The 26,191-nt window shown below is 38.6% G+C and overlaps 2 protein-coding genes, 1 long non-coding RNA gene and 1 other non-coding gene across 7 annotated transcripts in view; 3 read left to right on the top strand and 1 right to left on the bottom strand.

The window, feature by feature from the left end:
* Window positions 1–1,524, top strand: part of haus6 (HAUS augmin-like complex, subunit 6) — a 47,785-nt gene extending 46,261 nt beyond the window's left edge. For both annotated transcript variants that reach the window (XM_048194935.1, XM_048194937.1), the window contains 2 exons: window positions 377–503; window positions 623–1,524. In XM_048194935.1, coding sequence (XP_048050892.1) covers window positions 377–503; window positions 623–1,254 — 759 coding nt within the window. In that variant the 3' untranslated portion in view covers window positions 1,255–1,524. The remainder of the gene's footprint in view (window positions 1–376; window positions 504–622) is intronic.
* LOC125273182 lies at window positions 187–317 on the top strand. Its single transcript, XR_007186006.1, has one exon. It is a non-coding gene; the product is annotated as a small Cajal body-specific RNA 8 (non-coding RNA).
* A 154-nt stretch (window positions 1,525–1,678) lies between the features above and the next one.
* Window positions 1,679–26,191, top strand: part of LOC125271015 (DENN domain-containing protein 4C-like) — an 81,180-nt gene continuing 56,667 nt past the window's right edge. For both annotated transcript variants that reach the window (XM_048194943.1, XM_048194944.1), the window contains exon 1: window positions 1,679–2,023. The gene's annotated coding sequence lies outside the window, so the exon portion shown is untranslated. The remainder of the gene's footprint in view (window positions 2,024–26,191) is intronic.
* Window positions 15,056–16,529, bottom strand: LOC125271065. Of its 2 annotated transcripts, XR_007185516.1 has the most exons (3): window positions 16,044–16,529; window positions 15,373–15,631; window positions 15,056–15,177 (listed from the first exon to the last, which is right to left on the bottom strand). It is a non-coding gene; the product is annotated as an uncharacterized LOC125271065 (long non-coding RNA). The 2 variants fall into 2 exon arrangements; XR_007185515.1 differs by lacking the exon at window positions 16,044–16,529 and having other exon boundaries at window positions 15,373–15,721.

Genomic DNA, 26,191 nt, shown 5'->3' with positions numbered 1-26,191 from the left:
GCATGTCATGACAGTTGGGTCTGTTTTTCTATTAACTACATCTACAAGTAAATTATTTGCATTGCAGAAATCACTACTACTAATAACAGTGGTTCATCAGGTTACTGATGTTGTACTTTATTTATATATCTATACAACAGATTAAAATTCCTGTGGTTGCATTTTAGTGTCTTGTACATTTTGCTCTGGGAAACTGATACATGGGCAGTCCTGAGCAGTGCTCTGCCCATCACAAGTTTTCCCTATATTAAACCTGCTCTTTGATGACCGGTGCGAATTGAGAGAAATCGCCACGGACAGATACGGAGCAGACAATCCTCTGCTTGAGTTTATGTAAATGTAGTGTTAAAAGGTTAATTTGCTGTTTGGTTCCCAGTTTGCAGAGGCAGTGATCATGAGTCCAGTCAATGGAAGGAGTGATATGGATCTTGAGCAGTTACTAAATGCCATATCTGACCCTTTTTCAGCTAGGAAACAGCTATGCCGCACCCCTGACAGTCTAAGTACAAGTCTTTCAATTCATTTAGGATTTTGGTGTATATAAATATTTAGCTCACTCTTTGTTAGAAATATTGTAAAACAAGTAGCTTTGTTTTTATTTCTTAATATAAACTCTCCCTAGTTAAGGATGTGAGAAGTTCGTGGAGAAAAGCTGTGGAAGAAGGCATGGCTGAGAAGAAACAAGCATCTCTGAATCGGCAAGACAGTCTTTCTTGGCTCAAGACGCCCATGGTTGAGGCGAACAGCTCTTGCACCAGACCAAGTCCAGAGCCTTCCCTCTTATTTTCAACTACTCTTGCCCATTGCACTCCCCTTCCTGTCCAGCAGGGGTCATCCCTTCACTCAACTGTGTCATGGGACTCCTCACAGCTGGAGGCTCTTAACAGCCAAAGCTCAAGTGATGTTATTAAATTCAGCATTGCTCAGGAGCAGCTCCCAAACCTTTCTGAGGATGATGTGTCATTTAACAGTGATAGTTCAGCAGAGATCCACAGTAACAAGGAGCGAGAGGAAGAACTTATACTGCCACCTGTTGAACTGACATCAAAGATGTGCTTGGAGGCCTCTTTAGATAAATCCCCTTTCAAAGACTCCCCAGTACATTCAAGGAAGAGCCAAGGTTTGAGCCACTGGACTGCTAACGAGAGGCTGTTCTCTCTTGATTTGGACCAGCTTGAGAATCTCTCCCCTCCTTATCCTGCTGAGAAATTCACCCTGCCCAGTTTAGTGAATTTGTCTCTTGATGAATACTAACATATCTTCAACCACTGTAACTGTATGATGCAAAATGTGTCTGCCAAATGAAATTCACTCACTGCTTGATGTGCTTTCGCTCAGTTTAATCTTTGAACCATTTTAAGGCTATTGTCAACTAACTCCCTTTTTTTTTTTTTTTCTGAACCATGTAAATTCTTATGACATCAGTACTAAACTTTAGTATGTACAAACTAATTGTAAAAGGTAAATATTGGCTAAATTTTGGTGTTCATGTTTTGTAATAAAGTTTTTTTTTTTTTTTTTTTGCAAACACATTTTATCTCTGGTTCATTTAAATGTATTTCTTTGTCTTTGCTTTTTTATTTTAATTTGTGCAAATGTACAATCACAAACTACAAGCATTAGTATACTGAAAATAAGTATAATTGTATGTGCTCTAGGGTGTAAAACCTGTACCAGCCACCTGTTAATCATGGTGCGCACTACTCTCTGGATATATGGCATAATGAGTCGGCGCAGGGCGGAAGACAGAGGGAAATGCAGCAGCGAGTCACTCCTGGGCGGGTCCACCCGCCTCCAGCAGTCAGTCCGAGAAACCCGAGAGCGCACCAAAGTAACAAAACACAAACATGGCGCCTACTTGCTGCAATACAGACTAGTGTTGAACAGAAACAAAGTTTCCAGGAATAAACGGCGCGCTCGCACTGAGTGGACGTTTCATTCTCGCTCGAGACGGAGTGGACAGGCTGAAAGTTGCAACTTGCCTACATGTCATCGTGTTTTCCTATAGTGCTCTGAACGGCTGGTATGTACTGCTGCGTTTGAAGTTGCTTAATGTAGACAATCGCATTGAGTTTATTTTTCTCCGGCTGGTAGTTTCAGAATGTCTCGTAATGTATTATTTTCGTTGTCGTTCTGTTTAAGGCGTGTTTATTTCCACGAGTCGGTAGACATTTGTTGTTAAAACACGGACTCTAGTTTGCTTTTTATTGCCACAAAGTAAGTATGATCGAGCTGTGTGTGTGAAGTTGTTCTATCTTGTGAAGATGCAACAGTTGGACGCCGGAGCTCGTTCACAGGCCTCCTCGTTAGGAAAGCGAGATACTGGCTGTATGTCAAAATCTATTGTCTACCTAGACAACATTTTTTGGTCTAAAATTAAGTGCATATGATGTCTAAAAGGCAGCTAGTTTTTGAGATGGCAGTGGTGTCTGAAATAAAGCGTGTAGGTGCTGTAGGGTGTGTCAGCGTGCAGGTAGAATGCACTTATATCCGCCTCTTTGAAGTTAGATGACTAAGCCAATTCACTTTAACCTCTCTCTCTCTCTCTCTCTCTCTCTCTCTCTCTCTATATATATATATATATATATATATATATATATATATATATATATATATATATATATATATATATATATATATATATATATAATGAATGTGTGTGTGTGTGTATGCAAAACAATGCACATCAGTAGCCTAATGTCTTTTTCTTCTATGGCACATTTGTAAAAGTTACTTAAATGGCCTACTTGAGCTAAGACCTAATCCTAGCTTAACACTCTGAGGTCTGATGGTATCGCCGGCGATACCACCGCGGTTTTTTCTTACCAGTGTGAAAGACTCAAAATACTCCGTTAATGTTGCACATACAATTAAGAGTTATACACCATTTTAATCTGTGGAATATTTTATTTGTGTACACTCAGAGTAAAAACAAAATGTTGTGCTTTTTGTAAAATAAAGAGAACTAACCTGATGCATGATCTCTCCTCTCCCTCTGAAGGAAGTCCAATCTGATAGTTCTCAGAAAATGAACTGTAACTTAGTGAATACTAATCACAAAAAAATTACACTTATGTCTAAAAAAACGTTGAAATGTCAGGTTTTAAATCGTGTAAGTAAAACAAACATTCTGTGTTTATGTAATCTGTATGAAAAGAGAGCCATGTCAGAAATCCGTGATTCAGCTCATTATCCGCTAATGTGGCCACGCCCACGGAGCCAGCGCTATTCGGACGCAAATTCTGAGTAAATACATGCATACATCGTCTCAATCGTGTATTTATTGTCTTGAAAAGTCTTTTGAATAGCCATAGTTAGCGATCTCTGTCCTCTGTTAGTTCGGTTAGTTCCTGGATTGCCTATTCTTCTTTAGTGCTCAGGCATTTGTGGACTAAAGGTGTACAGAGCGCCCTCTGGCTGCAAGTATGAATTGAGTATAAATAAATGTATAAAGTATAAAGTATGAAATAAATATTACTCTTCTATATAGAAAATTGACAAACATATGAGAATCCATCAATATTTCTCCAAATGTGCATGCTTTTAAGCTAAAAGCCTATATGAAATGCCATAGAGGTAACATAATTGTTCAGACACTTTGCATCACCGAAATACATTATATTTTAAAGAATATAATAGAATACCATTATTTTAAATTGTAATAATATTTCACAGTGTTGCTGTTTTTTCTGTATGTTTGATATACACCATGAGCTTGAGACATGATCAATGTCTCACAGGTTTTTTCACAGCCTACCTGACTGAAAGGCCTCATTAATATGCAAGTCATTTCAGGTCATTATTATGTGATTCTTTTGTCTTCTCAGGTGAGAATCACCCATTATACATGAGAATTCACGCCTCCACGCATACTGTGTTTCTTGACCAAAGATGTTTTAGAAGATTTAAATCTCTCTATTGTTTTATATGAACAAGCAGGCAGCATCATTTTTACCTCATTTTGAAGCAAAAACTCTAGTCTACAACCTCAAATACCCAGAAGTCTTGTGTACAAAGATTTAATATATATTTTTTGGCTTTATTTCAGTGACTTAAGTTTTTTGTTTTTTCAATAACCACGCATAAACGTTATTCCTTCAAAAACACAAACATGTACATACATGTTCCTCACATATTATTGTAGCCTAGTTTGTGCTGAATACAGTGTAATGACACTTTTCCCATTAATATGTTTATGAACAACTGAAAAAAGCACAAATGTCAGGGCATGTCAAAACTTCTCCAGGGTCCCAAAAATCTTCAGACCCCTGAGGGTTCTTAGCCCTGTCTGTGAAACCAGGCCTAAATCTCAGTTTTGCCTCATTGCCTTGTTAAGGTGTACAAACATGCCATTTTTGATTATATTTATCTTGTTAGTATTGGTTTTAAATGAGTTGCCATTGATTTGCCATTGCCATGATTTGCCATTGAGTCCTCTCTAGCAGAGATAGAAATTTGTATATTTGGTATCATGTTTACAGATCAAAATTTTAGTGTCACAGCTATTTTCGTATTTGTACTCCATATGGGTGGTTGACATGTCAAGCAATGATAAATATAAAAACTAATTTACAGGTATAATACATGCTGTGCAGAAATTATGACCAGTTACAACATCTAAAATGTGCATTTGTCCTCTACACACCATATGTATTTGAACTTTTTTTTTAAGAAAAAGTGTTATTTGCCAACTGACAATATGCTGATTCAAAGATACATGTTTGTTGTTTTCATACTTTTATTGTGTTTAGAAAAAGATGCTTGTATAAGAAGCTTGTGAAGTCCAGGGGCTGTATTCACAAAACATCTTAAGGCTAAAAGTAGCTCCTAACTTGCTGATTTAGGAGAAACTCTTAAAAATAATGGGCGTGTCAGTCTTAATTTTAGGACTCCTAAATTTTTGCTCTAAGAGTATTTCACAAAGCATTTTAGCACTAAAAGTAGCTCCTAAATCTGTGAAACGTTAGGAGTAGTCAAGAGGACTCCTAAGTCACTAAGACCAAATCACAAACAGTCCTAATCCACCCAAAGACACTGTACACCATTGAGGCAACAGCAATAGAGCCTTAGTTGCTGAACTTTTTCTTCATAAATGCAATACATTTTTATTTATAGATTTGAATCTACAATGAGACGCTAGTTTTTGAGATGGCATCTATCTATCTATCTATCTATCTATCTATCGATAGATAGATAGATAGATAGATAGATAGATAGATAGATAGATAGATAGCAACTTTAACAAATAAATAAATATTGTCTGATTACCTGTGGCAATGGTTTTCATGAGTTCACGCTTACAAATGATTGAATAGAGTTAAAAAAAAAAAAAAAAAAAAAAAAAAAAAATATATATATATATATATATATATATATATATATATATATATATATATATATATTATAAGTGTATTTGGTGTGCTGTCCAAGGGGATTCAGGGCTCCGAGCTTGGAATTTAGCCCAAACCCAAAGTTATCTCCGTATCCCCAGCCGAGAGTGAAGAGTTGGGTGGCGGAGGGATGCAGAAAACTGTCGAAGTAACTAGGCGAGTCGGCTTTCGTCTGTGTATATATTCCTCCTCTCGAGCTGATTAGAAAAACTGTTCGAATTTGTTTCTCCCAAACTTTGTTTATAAAACATAATTTCTTGCTTGAATTCTGCAATCTCTTGAGATGCAGACATCCAAGAGGTGACTGTATATACTAGTTTAATTAGTGACACTTAGCCTATTTTAAAACCTTTTATGGCAACATTTTATTTTGACTGTCAACATTTTTATTAAAAAATATTTATTTGAATAGGGCAACATTTGTATTTTAAAACCTTTATTTTAATGTGGAAACATGACACCTCATTCTACAATATTTCTATGATTAAATCACTGACTTCTCCCCCATCAGCCAATCATTATGTGTTTACTCCATAGCAACGAGGTCAACCCTGCCCTTACTCTTAGCTTAAGACTTCTCTCTATTCCTTAGTAAAAGTTTGTCTCAGCAGCTTTGTGAATAGGTTTTAAGAGAAACTCTTAGCTAAGAACTTTTACTGCTATTTAGGAGAACTCTTAGTGGTAAGATAAAATGTTTTGTGAATACAGCCCCAGATGTCACCAAGTTGTTCACATTTAAGTGATTGATCAATAACTGTAGTGACCTTGGCATTGTCTGGATTTACCTATTGTTTGTGCAGAGGGTCTCTGTTCATTATACTGAATTATGATCACTAGGCTGAAGGTTTTGTGTGTGTCTCCATTTTTTTGTGCATGTGCACTGACCTTGCTGTCCTCAGGAGTGGTTACAGGTATCCGCGAGGCATTGTGGGTATGACATAAGACAGGCCATGTGGCAAGAGGGCAGGGCTGCTCAAATGAAAGGGAAACACAAAACCACACGACAACACTGTTGCTGTGCTCGCTCTCCCTTTAGCTTGAAAAGGTTTATGTAGTCTTTGAGAAGTGGAATCAATAATGTCACTGAGTTGTAACTGAGTTGTGTTTTGTGTTTAAGGCACTTTGTTCAAAAATAACAACAAAAAAATGCTTTTGATGGGTCATGATAGAAATACTAATAGATGTCTGAATCACGGTAACAAAGCCTTTTCTTTTGTATTGTGATGTTGTCATGGCAGTTAATGACGATTCCCACTAAATTATCTTTACTGTAATGTAGAATTACAATTAAAATTGTCCTGTCCTGACATACTTACAGTCGGTATACAAATTGCTAAAAAATGTTATTGCTAAATGAATTAAAGGGGTGGTTCAGTGTTTTTTTTTTCCCTAGGCTTGATTGTGTTTATGGGGCGCGGTTTAACATGTCTTAATTCTTTGTTTTTAAAAAACGCTGTATTTTTATATATTTTACCTTCTATTTTATGCCGCTCTTTCCATTTTCATTTGAACCGCTGGTTTGACTTCCTGATTCTATGATACCACTCCCTCCGAAATACGCAATGTGCTCAGTTTATTGTGATTCGCTGAAGCGTCTGGAAACGCCACACCCCTTACCATTAGTTACATGTGCTTCAGTGGAAATACAAATAATGTTGTCTATATTGCTGTATCAAATTGAGCCCGAATCAGACCCAGATAGCAATTATGATGAACTGTTTGTCTATGAACATAGAAGTTTGTTGGTGTTTGTTGGCGTTTGTTGGAGAAGTATGCAATAGAATTTAACTAACTGGCTAGCAAAGCAAAAACGTGTTGGTCTTTGTTTACGTCCTTGATGCAACCAAAAAATAGCAACATAAGACATGTACAAACAATAAAACGTTCTTACAGTTAGGGGCCCATAAACAGCAGCTTCTGCTTTTAAAGTGGGAACAGGTTCATCCTTCAGTAATAGCCTTGGTGCAAATCCAGCATTAAACTCATGTAGATTCTGGAAGCTGTCTCCCGTGCCGCATCCAGTGTAGACAATATCACTGATTATAATGGGTTCTATTATATTTTGACACGTCGTGCGCGTCTGGTGTAGACAACTCTTCTGCTTCTATAATGCCGCACGACATTTATGATGTCACCAATCCGGGAAGAAGCTCGTTGTAGTCCAAACTGGTCGTTTTTGTAGGCATTAAACTGCCCTATCTTTAAAAGACAATATCTCCATTTGCATTGAACTTTCAGCGCTGTAATTTTGCAGATACTGTTTATGCTCAAGCAGCAACATTACACACTAAAGTTAAAAAAGTAAAATCGCAATAAACCACCCCTTTAAGCGCTTTTTCCACTTTTAATGTAATATTGAAATAATCCTTCAGCTAACTAATAGAAACTTTTACAATGAGGCATGTTACTATGTTTGGAATAAATGGAATTAATCACATTCAAACTCTTATGGAAAAGTAATTATAATCCTCCAGTCATCATTTAATGATGCTGATTAACCCTAAATAAAAATCAGATATCTCTGTAGGATTTCCTTTGCATCTTCTTGGTCTTGATCTTATTGTTCAATGCATGGCCTGCGAAGAGCTTACAAAAGATTGGGATCTCATTGTTAAGAGGTATTGGTAGAAGGGTGTTTCCAAAACAATAAATGTTTAGGATGGTTTTTAAGGTATTCCATGGCACAAATAGAAACAATGGGGCACCACAATGACATTTCAAAGAACAGGGCACCTGTCAAAAATTTATGTAAAAAAACAAAACTAAAACTTGTCAAGGAGGCTGAAACTATCATATGGAGATAATGATAAAAAATTTACATCGATAATGATCAGCTGCAGATATTTTTACTCAATATGGATTAATCTAACAGCCTATCACACAGCAGAAATAAACATGACAACAGCTGGTCAGTGCATGTCACTATTAGGGGTGAAACAATACATCAATGTAGATCGATACATAGATCTAATGTCTAACGATACAATGTATCAATGCAACACACAAAAAAAACGATACGTGTAGGCTATTTATATATTTAAGAGGCACCTTTGTTTTAACACTCTCCACATTTTCACACAATGTCAGTCTATATGCATTATCGCCAATGCCTGCATTCTCGTTTAAACTACTTTTCAGAGCTTGTGAAAGACACTCTGGACAGTAGATGGAACTGTCACTGTCCCAATTGGGCGAGTGCTGAATCTTAAGGAAAGTATATAAGTTGCTTATGTTTAAAGCCATGCAAAAAGCAACACGCACACATCTCAAACAGTGCACAAATAGGCCACTGAATTTCTTTTACTTATTTTTTGCTTCAGTAGATAAAAGTCTATGGTTTTGCATGAAAGGACTTATCTTAAGAGAGTTTATTGCTGTTTCTAAATCATGTTACTTTCTACTGGGTGTCTGTTAGATCACAACACTGGAGAATAGAGCTCTATGAATCGTTCTTATCACACACAGTAACTGAAATTTAAAACTGTTAAAAGAAAATGCTCAATAAACTGCTGCATAGGAGTGCGCTGTGACTCTGTGATGCTTCAAGCACATCATTCTGCACACGGTATGCGCAAAAGTGCTTTGTGCTGCTCTGAATTGAAGCCTTTCATATTATAATACTTTTGCACAATGAAAGAATATTAATAGCCTATGGAAGTAAAATAATGACAAAAGTTTTTGTAACAAAACAGTTTGTTGAATTGCACTAACTTAAAAAAAATATGCATTGCAGTAACCGTGCTTGCATTTTGATGCATTGTATTTTTAGGGCTTGCATTTATATGGGCTGAAATTCAACATGGTTGTACATTTAAGCTATGAATATTTCACTTCAAAACATTTCACACATATTTTCATTATTAAAAATTCAATAATCTATATTCACCTTTCATATTTCACTTCCAAAATATTTGGTCTGTTTAAAAATACAACCTATAATATTCGGCAGGCAATTTTAGGTCCAATTTATTTCGCTTTACAAATTTGCTTCCACAAATCCAGTGGTTCAAATTCGACAGAAAAATTCAACATTGCACATCCGAGAACTGCAGGAATAGTAGTTGAACGATATACCCCTGAATCGTAATCGTATCGCAGAACTTTTTGAGGTATTGGAAAATATCTTGTCGCTGACTATGAGGTGCAAGCATGCTATTATGCTGCTTCTCTTCAGCTGGGTCAAGACCGAAGGAATCATGAATAGTGCCAAGTACCAGACCATTTTGGCCTCCATTAAAAATCCGCAGGCCTCCATTAAAGAGGAAGTTCATCTTTCAGCAGGATAATATACTCAAACATAAATCTAAGTCAACATACTATTGGCTTTAAAGCAAGAACGTCATTTTGGAATGGTCCAGTCAGAGCCCACTCTCAGACCTAAATCCAAAAAATAAATAAATAAATAAATAAATAAAAATTTGCAGAATTACTGGAACAGGGTTGCAATATGCTAAACCTGGACTTTCAGCCATTTTAAGGGGTGTGTCCCCTTTCTATTCATTTGTTACAAACATTTTTATTTTCAATATTACATTAAATGTGGAAAAAGATCATCAAGACATTATTTTATTTGGATTCCTTTTTGTTTTACATCTCAAAAATCTTTAACAGGGGTGTGTACTTTTTAATACCCACTATTTTATTTTTAATAATAACAAAATAAAAAAAAAGAGAGAGAGAGAGAGAGAGAGAGAGAGATAATCAGATTACTTTTTTCAAGCAACTAGTAAAGTAACGCACTACTTTTAAAGGGGACCTATTATGCAAAATTCACTTTTCCATGGTGTTTGGCTATGATGTGTGTTGGCAGTGTGTACACAGCAAAATCCCCAATGTTAAATAAACACCCCAAAGTGTACGTATGAGTCCAGGGCTGCGTTCAGCCCTGACAAAATGTAGCAAAACGTTTTTTAAACGGAAACGGTGGTGCGTTGAACACCCTGTTCTGATGACGCAAGTGTTGCAACTATGGCAGCTGAGAAGCTATTATTTGTGTTCTTGTTGAAGAATTTTTTTTAGAGCCTGATGAAATCGGTATAAATATGTGTTTAATACTACAAAATACGCTCAATATTACAGTCACTGCCCTCCGTCCAGAATAAAAGAGAACATCCCAATCGAGTAAAGGGATTTTATGGAAACTTCTAGTTATTGTGATACAACATTTGCCACGCATTTCAGGATAAAAAGACAAACATTTCAGGTCAAGGATAATCCACTTCTTTATCTATATATTCTTTATCACTGTGTTATGATCTATATTATTTTTATTGTGAGTATTAGGCTTATCATTATTTCTGATCACTGTTGTTGTGCTATGATATTGTAATATTTACCATTATATAATCAGAGAGGAGTATAGAAAAGTTTATGAAAGTGTCACTTTACAATACAACGGCAAAATATATAAGTATAGTATTTTTATGTTACATTAATACACATTGTGTGAGCTGTCTCTTTAATACCGCGTGGTTTATATACATCTTGCCGCTGATTGGGCTGACATTTCTGACTTCCCAAAGCATTGTGAAGCTAAATTGATCATCAACTTTTGGGAAAGCACAAATGTGCTCTACAAACACAAAGTTGGAACAGCCAGAGATAAATTAATGTTAAGAGTCAAGAGCCCAAATAAAGGAAATGCTTTTCACCATCATGGTGACTTCAAACTAAAAGTTCATTAAAACATTAACATCTAAACATCTGTTATTTCTCAATAAGAACTTTTGTTGATGTATGACAGAAATCAAATCAAACTGGTTAATAATAAGTGTAATGATGTTTAATAGCTGGAAGTCAGTTGTAGTTGTTGTGTCTGTCTCTTTTTCTCTTGTTGTTTCTTCAATGATTCTGCTTATTAACATCAGGTGTCTCCACTAATTGTCAATCATCACTCAATCATCAATCGAGTATCTCATTAACTTTAACACTGCTTCAGTGTTACTTTTAACACCCAGCAAGATGGACTCATATGTACACTTTGGGTGTTAATTTAACTCTGGGGATTTTGCTGTGTACAACCACCCTATAATGATAAAAATCCAATCATCCCCATAAATCATAAGCATTGTCTCTGAATAAGCCGTTTCCAGATTCCCTGACAGTGTGACGTCACATTAACCACAGGCCCCGTCCACGAATTTGTAACATAGAAAAATTAGCCGTTTTAACATAGAACCGCCCTGAGCGAGTTCACAGCCAGTTGTACAGTCCGCCATTGCTGCACTGATGAGAACGTCTGCCAAGCGTTTTAGGTGTTCTGTAGCTGGATGGATTAATCCACATAGCTCTCTCCATTTACTCCTGAAATCTGAGCCGCTGAAGATGAGGTGGATTAATTTTGTTTTTTCGAAGAAAATGCTCCCTCAACTCTACCTAAATTTGTTTATGTCTGAGGTTGTGCTAAAAATTTGTTACTCAAGGATAAATAAGTACTGTTCGTGATCCAGCTTACAGCCTCCAGAGTGATACTGGATATGGCAGTAATGAAGATGAGAGCACTTTATTACAGTTCATCTGAGTTAAATTAACAGGTATAAAGTTTACCAGTTTATTAAGCACCACCCAAAAAGGCATAAGGTCTTTATATATTTGTTTACTGTTAGTTGTGACGAGTGTTTCTGTGTAATTCGCTATGTATGTTGATGATAATGCAAGGGAGAGAGAGAGTTTATGGATAATATTTTAATGCACACTTGCACTGTTTTATTAAGCTCTTACAGTGATTTTCTAGAGTGAAAATGGATGCTTCATCTTTTATGTGAAGTACAATAAACTTTAAACTCATTGGTAAAGTCGAATGTGGTCTGGTACAACAGGCTTGTACTAATATAGTGGATAAAAACAACAATAAAAACAACATGGCAGTTTCTGTCATTATAGTGCGTCCTAAATGAATCCTGACACCAGAGAACGAGCTCTTGAAGCTCTGCCCTCTTAGGCAGAGTGCAGCAGCTCATTTGCATTTAAAGGGCACACACGGAAACGGCACGTTTTGGCTCAAAAAAGTGGCAATTTTAACATGCTATAAAAACATGCTATATAATCTGTGGGATATTTTGAGCTAAAACTTCACATACACACTCTGGGGACATCAGAGACTTATGTTTACATCTTGTAAAATTGGGCATAATAGGTCCCCTTTAAATTTACAACAAAATATGAGTTACTTTTTTAAATAAGTAATGCAAGTTACTTTGTTTTCCTATTTGTTCACTGACACCTCTCTCATGTTGAGAGAAATTAGAAGTAAGGAGCAGATGCTTTGAGTGCACTGTGTGGTTATTGCGCGGGGTACCCGCGCAAGAAAAAACACAAACGAATGCGCGATCGGGTTTTTACCGCTCATTTGCACGCAACGTCAATGATATCATGTCACTCGGTGGGTAAATTAACCTGGGGTGCGTTTCCCAAAGCGAACTATGGTCGCAAGTTCCGTCGTTACCAATAGAGTTCAATGGGACTTACGACCATGGTTTACCAACGATGCTTTCGGGAAACTCACCCCTGGTCGGGAGGGACTCGGAGTGTGTGCCCGGAGAAGACAACTCACTCAAAAGTATACGAGAAGAAGGGATGAGGTGACGTCTGTAGGGACAGCGGGACAAGTTCTAAATCAACACTAGATTATGGTAAGACAAAAGGTCTAAGCCACCGGAGGCCGATTTAAGTAACGTAAATAAATAAAAAGGAAGAGGGGAAAACATGCAAAGATAAAGGCATGTATGCAGCTTACTCATATCGTAATAATAGTAGGCAAATAATAAAATATGGCCTATCACTTATGTTATGTTGCTTGATATGCTATTACACATTGGCCAACAATATTCATTTTTCTGTCCAACTAGCTTAACCAGACAGTAAAATGTGATTTTGTAACATGTAACTTTTTTTAAACAAACGTAATAGCCTACTTTAATATTTAACTGTAAAATTGTGCAATTTTGTAGGATTAATGGTATTTTGTGTTATTTATTTGCCTCAATTTGTAATAATTTAAGTATATACATTTATATAAAATAGCAACATTTTATGTTAAATCCACTTTAATAAAGATCTACATTTCTAAATTTCATTCATAGTGATAGACATGAAAAATGTGCCTGGGTTTAGTGGACGATTACTGCCATCTACTGGAAAGCAAACACTTAAATTAAAATTAAAATTAACATTAAAATAACATGATTTTTTTAACTACAGCCACTAGATGGCTAGAGAATTAATCAATGGTTCACATTATAAAATCATTATTATAACTATAAAAATAACTTTATATCAAATTTTAGCATTTTTTGTACTATCATTTGTACCATCATGGGTATTTGAAGATATTTTTGAAAAATACAATTATTTACAACAGTGGTTCTCAAACTTTTTAGCGTGGAGTACCCCCTGAAGGGATTCCCATCCTTCTGTACCCCCTCTCTTCCACTTCGACTGCAGTCACACCTTTTCCATTAAGGGACAATATTTGCCCCCTAAATTGATTTTCCAGTGCATATTTTTACGTTTATGAATAACTTTATAAAATAAATAATGTTTATAAAAAATGTTTAATAGAGAAATATGCAATGATGGTAAAACGAAGTGATACTTTTAAATATTAAACTAAAACTGCCAGTAGGTGGCAGCAAGTCACTGTTTTTATGAGTGAGTCATCGAGTCATTCATTCAGTAATGAAGCAAGTGGCTGTGAATGAACAATTGAATCATTGACTCTCACGATTCGTTCAAAGCCGCATTCGTGTGTCGTAGTTCTGCTCTGGTTTTCGTTAGAAATATTTTTTCGTTGCAAAATAGAGTAAATACTGACAGTACTGTGTTTAAAATGTGCATTTTGTTTTTTGACCGGTTGTATAATAATGCACGTTTGCAGTCATGTGGATATTTGGGTACAATTGCATTCTTCCTCATTATCAACATTAAATACAAGAACTCACACAAGGTATGTTTTTGTATCGAAGAAAGTTTGAGTCTTAAATTGATATAAATCCACTATCTGTGTCTATATTTGTTCTTCATGCAAGTGCTAAATCCCCACTTTTACAAAGGTGCATTGTCGAGAACGGCAGTAATTTAGCGCGATTTAAGGCAGCAGACTGCACGCAATCTATCATATGCATGCTGCTTGCAATAGTATGTTCCTGCACAACCGGAGGCTGCAGTTTCAGGACCGCAGATCTAGGACCGCAGTTCTAGGACCCTAGTTTTTCGTGACAGCGCCACCTACCGTACTGGATGATATAGCGATGGCTGCAGTTTCAGGACCGCAGTTCTAGGGCCTTGTTTGTATATATCATCAATATATTAATCTCAGTAGTATTTGTTTTTAAATGTGATTTTTGATTCAAAATGCAGCAGAGGTTAATTACTAAGTGTGCTTTGAGTCACAATTTTAAATTTAAACATGAATTTACACAAAATATAAATGAAAATTGTATATCAATTTTAAAACAATTGTAAAAAATTGAGAACTTTAAAAGTCTTAGTCTCTTGAATTATACAGTATGTTGATTAACCTCCTTAAAGTGAATTATTATCAGGTAAGTTAAAGTTGGAATCAGCGTATGCAGTCACTAAATTACAGCCGATATTTTAAAGGTTGTTGAGAGGCAAGACAAGACACAAGAATGATTCAAGAATGTTTGTTTATATATATATATATATATATATATATATATATATATATATATATATATATATATATGTCATTTTTGCGACAACAGCACCAAAGCGAACCCCTTTTCCATCAGTTGCTGCATGGATAGAATGGCTGTAGGCTTCAACTCTAGAGAAAGATAGAGCGAGAGAGAGAGAGAGAGGGATAAATAAGAAACATTTGTTTAACATATTCAACTGGAATATATATGATTTAACACTTATGCACTGTTGGAGTTTTAGAGAGTGAGCCAAACAGAATATTCATGTTACTGACATCAAATTATAAACTTCAAATGTCTAAGTACATAAGAGCAATACCCACCAATTGAATGGTCTCCCTTCTTTCCTCAATTGTTTGTCAATCTTTCTATTAAATTCTTCCACTTCACTGAAATAGTTATCAGAGAACAATCACTTTTGTGATAACAGAAATATCAGTAGCAAAATGGTGCACTAGGCATTGTGCAAAAATAATTCATACTGTACTCTGAGCTGAAATGATAATCTGGACCAGAAAGGAAGACCTCCTCAGCCTCCTGCAAGGACAAATTCTGGAGGGCAGCCAGGGCATATATGATGGCCTATGAAAAACATTAATATAAATATACTGTTATAGCACTACTGAACAGCAAGCTATTAAACATGGGTCCATCCATACACGAGTAGCACCAGCATGAAGTTTATACACTATTCACACTAATACATTAAGCTGCAGGTAAATCTTACAAACCTTACATCAACCATGCTCTTGTCATCTGATAAGTTTAATTAATGTGCTGGCTAGATTCACTTATAATACTTCGTCATTAAAACTCAACAAGGATTTATGAAATCATGGCCACGAATTAACATCGTAGTAATTAATAAAACTAGCTCACAAATTCTTAATTTGGTGGGAATTAATTATTAATTCATAGTTAGCAGTTCTCAATATGTAAACTTCGCACCGTTTAAACGTTATAAAATAAAACTTAATTAAATATCGGTACTCACCGTCTGATTGCTGTCCATGTTGTCCATCTTTAATTAGTGTTGATCCAGTACGGTAGGTGGCGCTGTCACGAAAAACTAGGGTCCTAGAACTGCGGTCCTAGATCTGCGGTCCTGAAACTGCAGCCTCCGGTTGTGCAGGAATACCCTTCTCGCTGCTTGTGTGGATGCAGTCATTTTAGACTGCAAAACATGAGGTAATTTGATTAAATGTAATGGATTTACGGCATTTTGCCAGTTAGAAATACATGCTCTGTTTTAATATTATGTTAAGGTATGGTAGAGTTAAATTAACTACTCCGCATTTTGTTCGCGTACCCCCTTTTGTCATCTCACGTACCCCCAGGGGTACGCATACCCCAGTTTGAGAAACACTGATTTACAAGGTTGTAGAGAACAGTGCACTATTGCAGACTTATATACTGAGGTTTTAATTACATTATTTTAATATAGTCAGTCGTGAATTAAAGTGGGCCGGTCTAAGGCATGAAACTATGAAACTGCAGGGCTGAAAATGAGTCCCAATCCGGCCCTGGATGGTTTCAATAATTTTAATATTTTCTGGTATATCTAAGTTGTTACAAAGGAGCTCTATTGACATAGACTTAGCTAACATTAGCTTGATGAATTGAGTCATTGAACACAGCAGGAGACAACGCAACGTTAGCCAGCTAGCTAAAGCTCTGGTGGAAAATTATTAGCTAACGCTACCGTTTTTGAGGAGGTAGATTTTGAGGTGAGGGGACTGACAAGGCAGAAGGTAAAGTGGTCCACCGTTCTATTAATAAGCAGACCTGCCAACCTGTACGCAATTTGCGTAGCGGATACACATTTTAACTTCAAAGTACGCTGGTACGATTTGTCACTCTAAACTACGCAAAAACCTGGTGACGCCTCTGTGCACACGCAGTCCTTAAATCAAGCAACAGCAAAAGAAGAAGAGTTCGACCAATCATAGTGCTAGGTTCTTCCCCCAAATAGCAAGTGGGGATGATTGACAGATGCGTAAAGCCTATCATTAAAAAGAGACTGAAAATCGACACCAATAAAGATTCCCTCGATCCCCCTTCATAATACTTAGTAAGGAGGCCATAATAATTTTTGACTCATGGCTGAAGTTAAGTTTCTCCAGCTCTCCCCAGGTTGGCAAAAAAAGCATCTCAAAATGCATCAGATTGATGCTTTAAAATATGGAATATTTAAATTTTTCTTCCAGGGGAGCATGCCCCTGGACCCCCTTAGAGGGGTAATATTCTTCTCACCTTTTTCACCCCTGACCCATTTTCATGCCTGATAAACTGTACTCACAGATTCTTAAAATATTCCCTCAATTTAACAAATCTCGCCCACAGATGAATAAACCGTACCCACAAATTTCCAATCCGTGCACTCAGATTTGTAGACCAGACCATTCTCGTATAGTGCATCAGCAAATTTGATGAAGATCATGCCAAAATGGTCATGAGGCTGTATCACCATAAAGCTTTGGCATGATATGAAGCTTGGTACCCGTCATCACAAGCATGACCTGAGGGTTTCATCACAGCATTAATTGGCATGCAGTGTCTTTGCTATTATAGTCTATGATGACATTTGTGATTCTTGATAAACATGGCCACCATTTTGATTGCAAAATGTCAAAAAGAATCTGAGGCAGTATCTTTACTGTGCTTTATACTTTATACTATTTTTTTTTTTTTTTTTTAACGAATGAGTAGATTTTAATCTCATAAAACACTTAATTTATTGAAGCACTTTTCCAAATATCTCTTTGTCTTGTGATTCTTTTCTCATACAAATTTGTATGTTCAGTCTATGATGCATCCTCATTACCGCTGCTAATGGTAATGCTGCTGCATTGTGCGTTGTTGTTTTTTGTGTCATTCCCCTCAGGCCTAGCCGTATTGAATCAAACTGTTTTATTCTGGGGCCTGTTCTTGGCTCAGCCAAGTGAATTGAGAAAGGCCATGCAAGACACAAGGCTACTGGGCATCTGTCCACCCCTCCTCCTTTGTCCTTCATCCAGAGAAGTATCCCTCCAGCACAAAGTGCTCAGGGGTACTGTGGGGGGTGATCATGGGGTCCTGTAACAGGGTAATTTTGGTCACACTTTAGTTTAGGGTCAAATTCTCACTATTAACTAACTATTAACTATGCCTTTTGCCTCAATAAACACCTAAATACTGCTTATTAATAGTAAGGTAGTTGTTAAGTTTGGGTAGTGGGTAGGATTAAAGATGTAGAATATGGTAATGCAGAATAAGGCATTACTATGTGCTTTATAAGTACTAATAAACAGCCAGTATCCTAATAATATGCATGCTAATAAGCAACAAGTCAATAGTGAGAATTGGACCCTAAACTAAAGTGTTACTCAACTTTTTTGATGGGAGGAATAGTTTACAGACAACTTTTGTCATTTACTCAACATAATTTACATTATTCACTTAAAATCTTTCCCGTTTCTACAGCTCTTACTCTTGCTTGCATTCAAATGTGAGTAAGTCAATATGTTTACATGGACTGGAATTAATTAAATGTTGCAGAATGAAAGTACAGAGGAGGCCTGTTGCTGGAGAACACCGTCATCTATTTGCACACATAGCATGACAAATAATTAACTGCACTTGAAGCTTTTGTAAAACTAAAAATGAAATGCCCAAAACTGTATATGGTACCATAACGAAGACAAACTGTATGTTGATACATGAAATTCTGGAGGGAACGTCTGACAGCTCGGCATGGGGACGTAATAACGTGTGCCCTTAATCGATCTATGTTTTATGACATGTAAAACAGGAACATGAAAGGATTCTAAAAGCAGCTCATGTAAACGCCTTAATCAAAATATTGTCTTATTCAGAATAAGGTCAATAATTAGATTACTGCTGTCCATGTAAACATAGTCTTTGGTGACAAACGTTTTATTTATGGGTCAATTATCCTTTTGTCTTTCATGCAGAGATTCTCTTCAGGCTATTGCTGACATTACTAAATCCTGTTTAAATTTAATGCTTTTGTGAGAGAGTTAGATTTAGAAGGTGGGCCAACACATATGAGAATGGTTGCTTGAAATGGTGAAGTACTGGATTTTAAAATGGGGTCTTTGACTTGTATCGAAAGTTCTTGAATCAAGATGTGGCCGGTGCCATCGCCAGGAAATGTGACCTTGTTTTTTTTTTCAGAGACAAAAGGGGGCTTGGCTGTCCAGTGCATGTGAAGAAGGAAGACTTAGTGGAAAAGATTAGGCAGTGTGGAACAAATATGGCAGAAAGCACTTTATGTTTCCCAACTGCCAATACAAACATCCCAGCCGGGGGAAAAAGGTTGTTTTGAATATGGGGTCATTTTGTAATATGATTGTTACATTATTATTATTGTTAATAATAATAATAATAATAATAATAATAATAATAATAATAATAAAATTATTTTTTGTATTATTTTTGACCATTTGTAGGCATGGCATATTATTCTTTACTGAGAAATGGATGTTGCCATCTTGGGAAAGTTTTTTTTTTTTTTTTTTTTTTTTTTTTTTGTACATCAAAATCAGCATTGCTACTAAATAGTCTGAGGGTACAGAAATGCATATACATTTACAGGTTTTACAGGTACATTTGCAGTTTTTTTTTTCTGTAGTATTTAATATTAATTTAATACTGCATTCAGAGACATCTAACAAAAATGCCGTCACCTGATCTACTGGTCTGTAAATCTCAGAGAAACCAGTTGTGAAATTAGGAGGGGCCTTTTCTAGAGAATTCACATGGCATTGAATTACAGTTTTTAAAAAAGGAACAAAAGGGGGTTGTAATACAGTTTTGGTTTGTAAAGTTTTATTGTAGTACTGAAGGTTGTAGCTCGTTTTATGCTAGCACTTGTATAATGTTTTTTTTAGTATAATATGCTATGGTCTGGTTCTAATTCATTTCAGTGTTAGAAATTCTAGTCTAATTCATCTCCCTATAGCACCCTGTTAAAGCAAAAGATCATGGCAGTTATGTCTCAACAATACATTTAAGATTAATTTAAGATACTTTATTTGTGGATGCCTTGACGAGTTTTCATTTGAGGATGCCTTTTGCACTTTTTTTTTTTTTGTCTGCACGGGAGAATTATTAATGCCCCTTTTGCATTTAGACCACCTCATATTTATTTAGCCAAGTCGGGAAAATTTTTTTGGTTTTTTAGTGCTGCTTTCAGGAAGTAGGTATCAGCATAAACTGTCTGCATGGTTTCTTTTAAAGACAAAGTGGTGGACAAAACATTGTTTATGAAACATAAAAATGTCTGTGGTTGCTCATTTTACTTTGCTCAAGAATAGCACTGGTTTAACACCAAACCAAAACAGCTGTTTGCATGCATCTTGCTTAAAGCTGTGAGATTTCAAAAAACACGATGGGTTATTGTGTCAGACATTGCTAGTACAGGAGTGACTCCAGTATTTGTACACATAGAGCATTCATTTTGTTTATACCCTTACACATTTAAATGCGTTTCTTTCCCAAAACATTGCAGTAAACTGTACATGAACTTTTAGAGATTGTTGCTATGACAACAGCAGTGTTTACCTGTCCTTTGTGTGAAAGAAGGTTTTGTCTCTTCCTAAACAGAATAGCAATTTAGATGTTTTCATTGCAGTGTTTTTCAAGTGGTTTGCAACATGTGCTTAGACAGATACATTTGCTTTGTTGGCAACAAACAGGTTGTAACAGATTGAGTGAAGAACAACACTACAAAACTGTATTTCTGGCACTGTGTGAACAGAAAAAACTCAGTGAAAAGACACGCTTCCTCCAGGTAGTTGTCTACTAATTATTACAAGCAGTAAATACATAAATCACATAAGAATTCTGTCAGTCATTTTGTAATTCTTTTTCAGATGTTTTGTTTTCAAAATTTAAGCAACAGTTTTTCAATAACGGAAGAATATGTAAAGTATGGCATTTGGGGTAAAATGTAAACACCTGCTGTTGGGGCAAAAGGCACAATAATTAACATGATAATGAATAGCTGGCTAACTTTTCCATTTCTTGATATGACATGGTTAGATTCACATAGCAAATATCATATATCAAATTGGGTATCAATCTTAGAGATAATACCCATATTTATAATAAAACAATCATATTTTAAAATATATTAATCATATCATAATATAATTTATTGTTTCTACTGTAAATCTATATTAAATAGGCTATTATGGGATCTCCTTCAATGCTTTCAGAATCTTTACTTTTTAAAATAATTTTGTTTCTGTATTTCTGTATTTTTAAAATCTATTTTCATATTTTATATATAAAAATATATATCACACAGGCATGTAATTTTTGTCATGTAATTTGAATTAAGTAATCGACTACAAAACAGCACTGTCTCTAAGTAGGGATGAAATGGTTGATGATAAAGCACGATAAAATCTAGTTAGTATTACGGTTTTATATTTTAATTTTCATTAAAACTGTATTTGATTACAACGATTTGAAAAACTTGCACTAAGTACTGTCCAGCATTAAGCAAAGTTAGCAACAGTCTCACGCAGGCACATCATGCAGCATAGTAGAGCTGCACGATTAATCGTAAAAAGATTGCGATCTCGATTCAAGCACCCATGTGATCTTATTTTATTAATGACAACAATTCACCCATGTTTATTAAACCTTTGACAAGGTCCTACCAGAACATTCAAATCTGTGTTTGTGCTGCTGCGCTGAGCCAGAGAGAGCAGTTTTGAATCACACAGTGATTATTTCTGTGTTAAATATTCAAATTATCACAGAAGTACTGAGATAAAAGTTTAAAGTTAGGATATAGGCTAAACACTGATGTCTACAATAGTGATCAAAATTGAGCAAACCACCTTTTTAAACTAACTCGGCACTTCAAATAACGGTTGTATCAGTTAAATCTTACACCACTAGGTGGCGACAAGTGACTGTTTAAAAGTATATGTCATTGAATAATTCATTTAAATTAACTTTTTTTGAGCACTTAGAGCCCAGCAATTAATATGAGGGAACAAGACATTGTGTCATAATTTAATGGGGAAACACCTTTCACCAAGAAATATTGAATTGAATAATGCCATTGTTCTACAATGGGCGTTCAAGCCTGAAATAGGGTCAGGCTTGCTTCCTATAAAAAGTGGCGCTGAGTGACATCACATTGCCTCAGAATCTTTAAAGTCGCCATGAAATCAAAATTGAAGTTTTTTGGCTTTTACTATGAATATGTTAGCCTTAATCTCATCTATAAGCTAGTGTGCAATGACAAAAAAACAATGACAAAATTTGCATTTAAAAGATATAAGCATTCACCCCGCACCCTATTATAAATAGACGCTGAAGCTGCAGCTAAAATCGGTCATTTGTTCACATATTTACTATTTTCTACATGGTGAATGGCACATAGTGCACTACATAGGGGACAGGGAACAATTAAGACAATGTAAATATGCTTTCCATTGAGGCAAATGAAGTCTGGTTTCATGTTAGTGTCATGTGAACCAGCGCGCCAACAAGCCCGCCAAAACGGGCGTGGCTTATGGCTATATAAGCCGGTGTTTCGCCAGGGGATTCAGTTTAAACTCGACTGAAGCGACGACACTGAGCTGCAGTGTCGAGGCATGGCATAACACACAGTACTCGTTCCCGTATCTCAGGGAACTGAGGTTACGTACGTAACTCTCGTACTCTCACTCATACTGCGTATGGGGAACGAATACAATCACGCCGTGCCACGAACTCAAGGCATGCAGGGCTCACAGAGAGGGCCTGCAGGTCGCCGACACGCTTAACCGATGCTAGTGCGTGTAGCAGAGCGGTTTTGAGCGTTAAGGGCCGGAGATCAGCTGACCGCAGTGGCTCAAAGGGCGGACTTTTGAGGGCTGCAAGGACAGTGGAGAGGTCCCAAGAGGGAATGGTAAGTGGTCTAGGGGGGTTAAGACGCCTAGCACCTCTTAGGAAACGGACAATGAGGCCGTTTCTGCCCACCGTCTGGTCAGCGATAGGGGCGTGAAACGCTCCAATGGCTGCAACGTAGACCTTGAGTGTGGAAGGGGTGAGACCTCTGTCCAGCCGTTCTTGGAGGAAAGACAGTATCTGAGATATGTCACTCTCCACAGGGTCGACGCTGCGCGTTGAGCACCAGTCAACGAAGACCGACCATTTCTGAGCATAGAGATGCCTGGTAGACGGAGCTCTAGCTTGAGAAATGGTGTGCAGAATGTTCCTGGGGAGACTTATCGGCTCCCATCGAGGGACCACAGGTGCAGAGCCCATAGCTTGGGCTGGGGGTGCCAGATCATCCTGTTTGCCTGAGAGAGGAGGTCTCGTCTCAGGGGGATTGGCCATGGGGCTCTCGTGGAGAGCCTGAACAGCTCCGAGGACCAGATTTGGGTCCTCCAGAGTGGGGCCACCAGGAGGACTCTGTGTCTGTCTTCCCTGATCCGTCTGATGACACAAGGAATCATCGCGATCGGGGGAAAGGCATAAAGGAGGAGCCTGGGCCAGTCGTGGGCCAGCGCATCCATTTCCTTTGAAAAGAAGGTTGGGCAGTGAGAGCTGTCTTCTGAGGCAAAGAGGTCTACCTCTGCCTTCCCGAAGATCTCCCATATCTTTTGTACCGTCTGGGGATGGAGCATCCACTCGTCTGAGGGGACATTGCTCCGTGACAGCATGTCTGCCCCTAGGTTCGATTTCCCATGTATGTGCGTCGCTCTGAGCGTCCTCGGGGCGGATCTGCGCGAGGATCTGCTTCAGTGTTAGCATTCTGAACTTCCGTCTCATGAGGGAGAGGTTCAGAAGCCTGAGATCTAAGATGGGTCTGAGACCGCCATCTTTCTTGGGGACAACAAAGTAGCAGCTGTAGAAGCCCAACTCGCTCTCTGCGGGGGGAACAATTTCTATGGCTCCCTTCTGTAACAGAGACGTCACTTCTGCACGGAGGACATGCGCGTCGTCCGCTTTGACTGAAGTGGTGACCACACCTCTGAAGCGCGGGGGCCTTCGGGCGAACTGCAGTGAGTAGCCGCGGGATATGGTCCCGATGACCCACTGTGACACTCCGGGGATGGCTTGCCAGGCCTCGACCCGTGTGACCAGGGGCTGAATAGCGTCCGGTGACAGACCACTGTGCAGGGGTCTTTGCACCGTCGTTACAGGATGAGGAAATTTGCTCTCTTTTTGGGAATTTAAAAATATTGGGTTTGCCGTTAAAACGGCGGTTTGTGTGGGCGCAACCTCTGTGGGCCCAGGGCACGTAACCCGATGATTCCCAACACCTGGAACTAAGCGAGGTGGAGGGGAATGTGTGCGAGAGAGCTTTTGGGGTGGTCCGGCCGTGGCGAGACCTGACCCCATCCTCTTTCTTTCTACTTGATCAGGAAGACGCCGGAGGCGTCGGGTCCAGCACTATCCTAGGCCCTGGCGTCTCGGGAGCGTGGAGCGCTTCGCAGGGCGGGCTCGCTGGCGCTGCTCCTTAGGTGGCGCTGCTTGAGATGCGGAAGGGGCGGGTTTGCTCTGGAGCTGGGTCGGCGCAGGTTTGGACCGACTTGCAGCGGATGAAGAGCTGGAGCGCTTTGGCAAGAAATGTCGCATTGCTTGGGACGATTTCTGCGCAGCGGAGAAGCGCTCGGTGAACCCTTCCACAGCTGGCCCGAAGAGACCTGAGGGTGAGACAGGGGCGTCCAAGAAGGCCATCTTGTCTGCTTCCTTGATCTCTGTGAGGTTGAGCCAGAGATGGCGCTCCAAAACGACCAGGTTGGCCATGGACCTTCCTATGGCTTGGGCCGTGGTCTTCGTGGCGCGCAGGGCCAGGTCAGTGGCGCTGCGTAGGTCACGGAAGGCCGGCGCGTCGATTCCAGACTCGTCCAGGGTACGGAGGAGTTTGGCCTGGAAGACTTGAAGGATGGCCATCGTGTGGAGCGCTGATGCAGCTTGTCCCGCTGAGGAGTACGCTCGGCCGGCAATGGCGAAGGTCGTACGGCAGGGCTTGGAGGGAAGGGCCCTCTTGCTTTTCCAGCCCACGGCTCGGAAGTCTCGGTGAGCGTGGCTTCTGCATGGGGCTTGCCCAGACATCCGACGCACTCACCGTGGCCGTCGTCGTCCTGCAGAGGGGCTCTGCAGGTGCCACAAGCATGGCGCGGCATTATAACAACGCCGCCGCCGTTAAAACGGCGCTTGGGTGGGCTCTTTTAGATCGGTATAGACCGCAGAAGAAGCTCTTTTAGCAGCGGCGGAGAACCGCTTGAAGGCGCTTTAAAAGCTCGCCGGATGGCAGCAGGAGACTCGCTGAGAGCGAAACCGGAAGCTCGCGGCGGGCGGTCGAGAGCGGCGCTCTGGGCGGCAGTCTGTGGCGCCGCCGGCGGGAGCAGGCGGCGGTCTTCAGCTGTCCTCTGCGAAGCCTCTTCTACGGCGGAGAGAGAGCTTGTTCCAGCGGCAAGGCGATCAGCAGGAATCCAGCGAAGCGTAGTCGTCGCTGAAGGAGAGAGAACTGAATCCCATGCCGAAACACCGGCTTATATAGCCATAAGCCACGCCCGTTTTGGCGGGCTTGTTGGTGCGCTGTTGCGCCATAGGCTTACGCGACTACGCCGTGCCGTCATTGGTTCAAAGAGTTTCATTTCTTTGAGCCAATAGACGTGCAGTTACACTGCGCTATTGAAAAAGGCTTCAGCGAGGAGGAAAAAGGAGCTTTTCCCCATACGCAGTATGAGTGAGAGTATTGAAAGGGAACTCCTGTTTCAGTGGAAATTACTTCAACACATTGAAAAATGTTGTGCGTTCGGTGGCACTTCAGTGGACCTTTAAGTAATAGTAACACGACATGAAAGCAATGTCTCGGCGAGTGTTTGGCGAAGCCCATCCTACTGTTAAACAAATGTCTTCGATAGACATTCTGCTTTCCCATACTCATGAGGAAGCCATACCCCTTATTGAGTGGGCTCAAACTAGTGTTGTCATGATACTGAAATTTCTAACTTTGATACGATACCTTGAAAAATATCGATATTCGATAGCATTTTTCGATACCATGGGGAAAACTGACATATATAATATAATATAATAAATATATATATATATATATATATATATACTGCCATACAGACATTTTTATTATCTTATAATTTTTTGATAATTTGGGTCATT

Source organism: Megalobrama amblycephala, linkage group LG7, assembly GCF_018812025.1.
Source record: "Megalobrama amblycephala isolate DHTTF-2021 linkage group LG7, ASM1881202v1, whole genome shotgun sequence".
Taxonomy (NCBI): Eukaryota; Metazoa; Chordata; class Actinopteri; order Cypriniformes; family Xenocyprididae; genus Megalobrama; species Megalobrama amblycephala.
The sequence above is the reverse complement of the archived record's forward strand: the minus strand, read 5'-3'. Positions and strand labels throughout refer to the sequence as shown.